The 3,787-nt window shown below is 39.2% G+C and overlaps 1 protein-coding gene across 3 annotated transcripts in view; it reads left to right on the top strand.

The window, feature by feature from the left end:
- The window catches only part of METTL4 (methyltransferase 4, N6-adenosine), a 56,668-nt gene that overhangs the window by 36,496 nt on the left and 16,385 nt on the right, over positions 1-3,787 (top strand). For all 3 annotated transcript variants that reach the window (XM_006146482.3, XM_014587056.2, XM_027771048.1), the window contains exon 6: positions 2,696-2,870. In XM_006146482.3, the coding sequence (XP_006146544.1) occupies positions 2,696-2,870 (175 nt within the window). The remainder of the gene's footprint in view (positions 1-2,695; positions 2,871-3,787) is intronic.

The following is a 3,787-nucleotide window of genomic DNA, read 5'->3' as shown; positions in this document are numbered from 1 at the left end:
TCTGTCTGTCTGGCGAGTGCACGTGCCCTATAGCAAAAACCTCTTCAAAAAAAAAAAAAAAGAAAAGAAATAAGGTCAGTCTTGAGGCCTATGCCTTCAAACTTGGACATTCTGTCATCTCTGGGCAATATCTTTTGAATTCTCTTGGGTGTATATACCTAGGAGTAGGATTGCTGTGCCTTGTGGTAATTCTATCTTTAAATTTTTGAGGAGCTGCCAAACTATTCTTCATGATGTCTGTACCATTTTACATTCTACTAGCAATGAGGGTTCTAGTTTTCCACATTTTTTTTGTTTTAATTGTCAGAGTGTGTGTGCATTTGCCAAAGAGACAAAGACTCCCATGTGGCGTGTGGTCAGACCACCATCCCTTTTCTCCAGTCCCCCTCCCATTAGGATTTTGGGCATGCACTCATATATGCCTGGTATCTTTCAAACCGCTAGGACCAGGATTCAAACCTCAGCCATGTGGGACCTGGCTTCCAATTCATAGCACTTCACCACTGTGCTATTGGGCTGGCTTTAGTTTCCTAGTTTCTCTACATAATCACTTTTTGGTGTTTTCCATAGCTTTCCCATTAGATGTAAAGTGATATTTTATGATTTTGAATTGCATTTCTCTAATGACTAATGTCGTTTGATTATTGTTTGTTGTCTGTATTGGCCATTTGTATATCTTCTTTGGAGAACTGGCTGTTCAAATCCTTCACCCAGTTAAACTTTTTTTTTTTTTTAATTGTTGATTTGTAAGAATTCTTTAGATATTTTGGGTACTTGACCCTTACCAGATACATGGTTTGCAAATATTTTCTTCCATTTTTTGGGTTGTCTTTTTACTTTATAATGTCCTTTGAAGCACAGAATTTTTAATTCTGATTTAATCTATCTATTTTTTCTTTTGTTTGTACTTTTGGTATTGTATTTAAGATACCTTTGGGGCCAGCATTTGGCGTAATGGCTATGTCACTGGACTCCCATGTAGTCAACTGCGGTTTGAGTCCCAGACCTGGTGGCATAAACTCATGCTGGGCGTGTGTGCGTGCATGCTCAGGCTCCCAAAAGGAGAATGTAGGAGAAGGGATTGCGGCATGACTATCCCCTACCCCCCAGGGGTGATTTCTCGCTTTCAGTCTTTCTGTCTCTCTCTGTCTTTCTGGCAAGTGCACATGCCCTATAACATAAACCTAAAAAAAAGAAGTCATCTATAGGGAACCAGCAGTTAGCGTAATGGCTATGTTGCTGGACTCCCACGTAGTCAACCGTGGTTCACGTCCCGGACTCGGTGGCTTACAACTCACGCCAGGCGCATGTCCGTGCTTCCCCAAGATCCCAAGAGGAGAATGGAGGAGAAGGGATTGCGGCGTGGCCATCCCCGCTGCAGGGTGATTTCTCACATTCTGTTTCTCTGTGTCTTTCTGGCGAGTGCATGCGCCCTATAGCAAAAAAACCTCTCCCCCCCAAAAAAAAGATACTTTTACCTAAACCAGGATCATGAATATGTACATCTGTTTCCTTCAAAGAGTAGATGATATTGTATACTTTGCATTGCAACAAATAAAGATGTACATTTTAAAATTTGCTCAGTGATTTCTGCAGAATTAGTGATACAAGAAGGAATATGAATGTTTATTCATAAAAGTCATGTCATTTCCTTTGAGAATAAATGTATAGAAGTATTGATAGATAAGTAAAGGTGTCTAAAGGAGGAAGGAGAGAGAGGATTAATTGGAGTCAGGTGGTTTTTACTTTTTACTAATAATGCATGGGTTAGCTTCATCTTCCAACAGTGAGTTTGGGCAAGGGACTGAATAGAAGGACGATAGATTAGGGGTTGAAAATAAAGTGGGATGGGAATAAGGGTTGGTGTGATGATACAAGAGCTGGTCATCATTTTGTGCAGAGTTTGAGGATTATAGAACTAAAAGAAGCTATATAGAAATGAATTAGCTTAAGCATTACCAACTTCACATCACTTATTATTTATTTTTTAAGAAGGAGATTTTTGCTATAGAGTGCATGCACTCACAGGAAGGACATAGAGAGACAAATATAAAGTGAGGAATCCCCCTCCCTCCCTCCCCCCCCCGGGGGATCACCATGCTACAATGCCTTCTCCTCTATTCTCCTCTTAGAATTTTGGGTATGCACACACATGGACCCAGTGTGAATTTCAAGCTACAGGGTCTGGGTCTTGAACCGTAGTCGACTACGTGGAAGTTCAGCAATGTAACCATTACGCCATCTGTTGGTCCCCACAACGCTTATTTGGTGCCAGGTAACATCTGTAGGATTTGATGTGAGTTGCTGAGATACTAATTTTAAGACTCACTGTAATGGGGCTTAAGTAGATAAAATTTGGGCTTACAAGATCCAAACAATAACATTTGTTTAATTTTGAATAGGAGAAAATTTCACTGTGAATAATAAAATTACCAAAATGTAATACATTTACAGTGATTAAAAAAAAAATACAGTCTGACAATTTTAAACTAGTAAAGAAGAAAAATGAAGTTACTTCTGACACGTTAGTTTGTGTAGTAATGTTTCCACTGGGTGGCACTGTGGCATCATGTTTAGCTACAGAAATCACTAGCTTATAGGAGCTCAGTCTTGTGTCAGTTTTATATGTCTCCTTACCTGCTTATTTTTCTTTTTTGCAGTGAATTTTGCTTATATTTTTTTCTGCTTGTTTTAGGTACAGTTATTTATCACCACTGCAAATAAAGCAAATACCTATTCCTAAGCTGGCTGCTCCAAACTGTCTCGTTGTTACTTGGGTGACCAATAGACAGAAACATCTACGTTTTGTAAAGGAAGAGCTTTATCCCTCTTGGTCTGTGCAGACAGTTGCTGAATGGCATTGGGTAAAGGTAAGTTGAGAAGCTAGCTTTTTTGTTACTATTAGCTTATTTATTTCCATAGTGTGATATATAGAGGTTACATAAAGGCATCATCCGCTTTGTAATACTTAAAATGTCACTGGTCTGTTCCTTTGATATGGTCTAATTAAAACTTTTGGTTTGCTGTACACACCTTCTCGTTCTCTGGGCTTTCACTTGTTTTTTCTGTGTGTTTTTTTGGTAGTAAGATCCCAAACTGCTAGCTTTGAAAAATCAGTCAGGAAGGTATTAAGATGAACTTTAAAAAGCTCTGATGCCTGCAATTTAAAAAAACAACAAGCAGAAACTTTGGGGAACTTACCCATCACAAAACAGAAATAACCTTACTCTTCTTTGTCCTCTCCCCATATCCACAATTTCAGTTAACTTTTGTGACTTTTTTCTTTCTCTCTCTTATGTTTCTGGAAATGAAGACAAAGTAGCCCTTTATAGAGAGGACACCAGAACTAGGGACCTTTTTTTGCTACAAATCTTAATTTAGGGCCTTAGTGCCTTACATGTTGCTGTGACTATTTTTGAAAGAAATCGTCGGATCTTTAGCACTGGTTGAATAGTCTCTAATGTCTCTGTATGCTGATATGAATACCAAGAAGTACAGAAAAACAAGGCATCAACTTAGAGATCTCTGGATTTTCTTTTTATTTTCTTTTCCTTTCTCTTTTTTAAACAGGGTTTCACCATGGTGCAGTCCTCCTGCCTCTGATTAATTGCTGTGCCTGGCTTTTAGAGTAGGCCAGGAATTGGACTGAGGTTTCCCATGAGATCTCAGCCAGCCTGTGCCACTGCAGCTGAGCTTGGACTTACCGTTAAAGATTCATTGACTATTTGTGGACTCAGCTGTGAGGGCACAGGCTGTAGGGTGCTGTTGTATGTTTGTGTTGGCAAAT

The sequence above is a fragment of the Tupaia chinensis genome, unplaced genomic scaffold (genome assembly GCF_000334495.1).
Source record: "Tupaia chinensis unplaced genomic scaffold, TupChi_1.0 Scaffold000180_1, whole genome shotgun sequence".
In the NCBI taxonomy this organism is placed as follows: Eukaryota; Metazoa; Chordata; class Mammalia; order Scandentia; family Tupaiidae; genus Tupaia; species Tupaia belangeri.
Note: the sequence above shows the minus strand (reverse complement) of the source record. Positions and strands in the feature narration are given on the sequence as shown.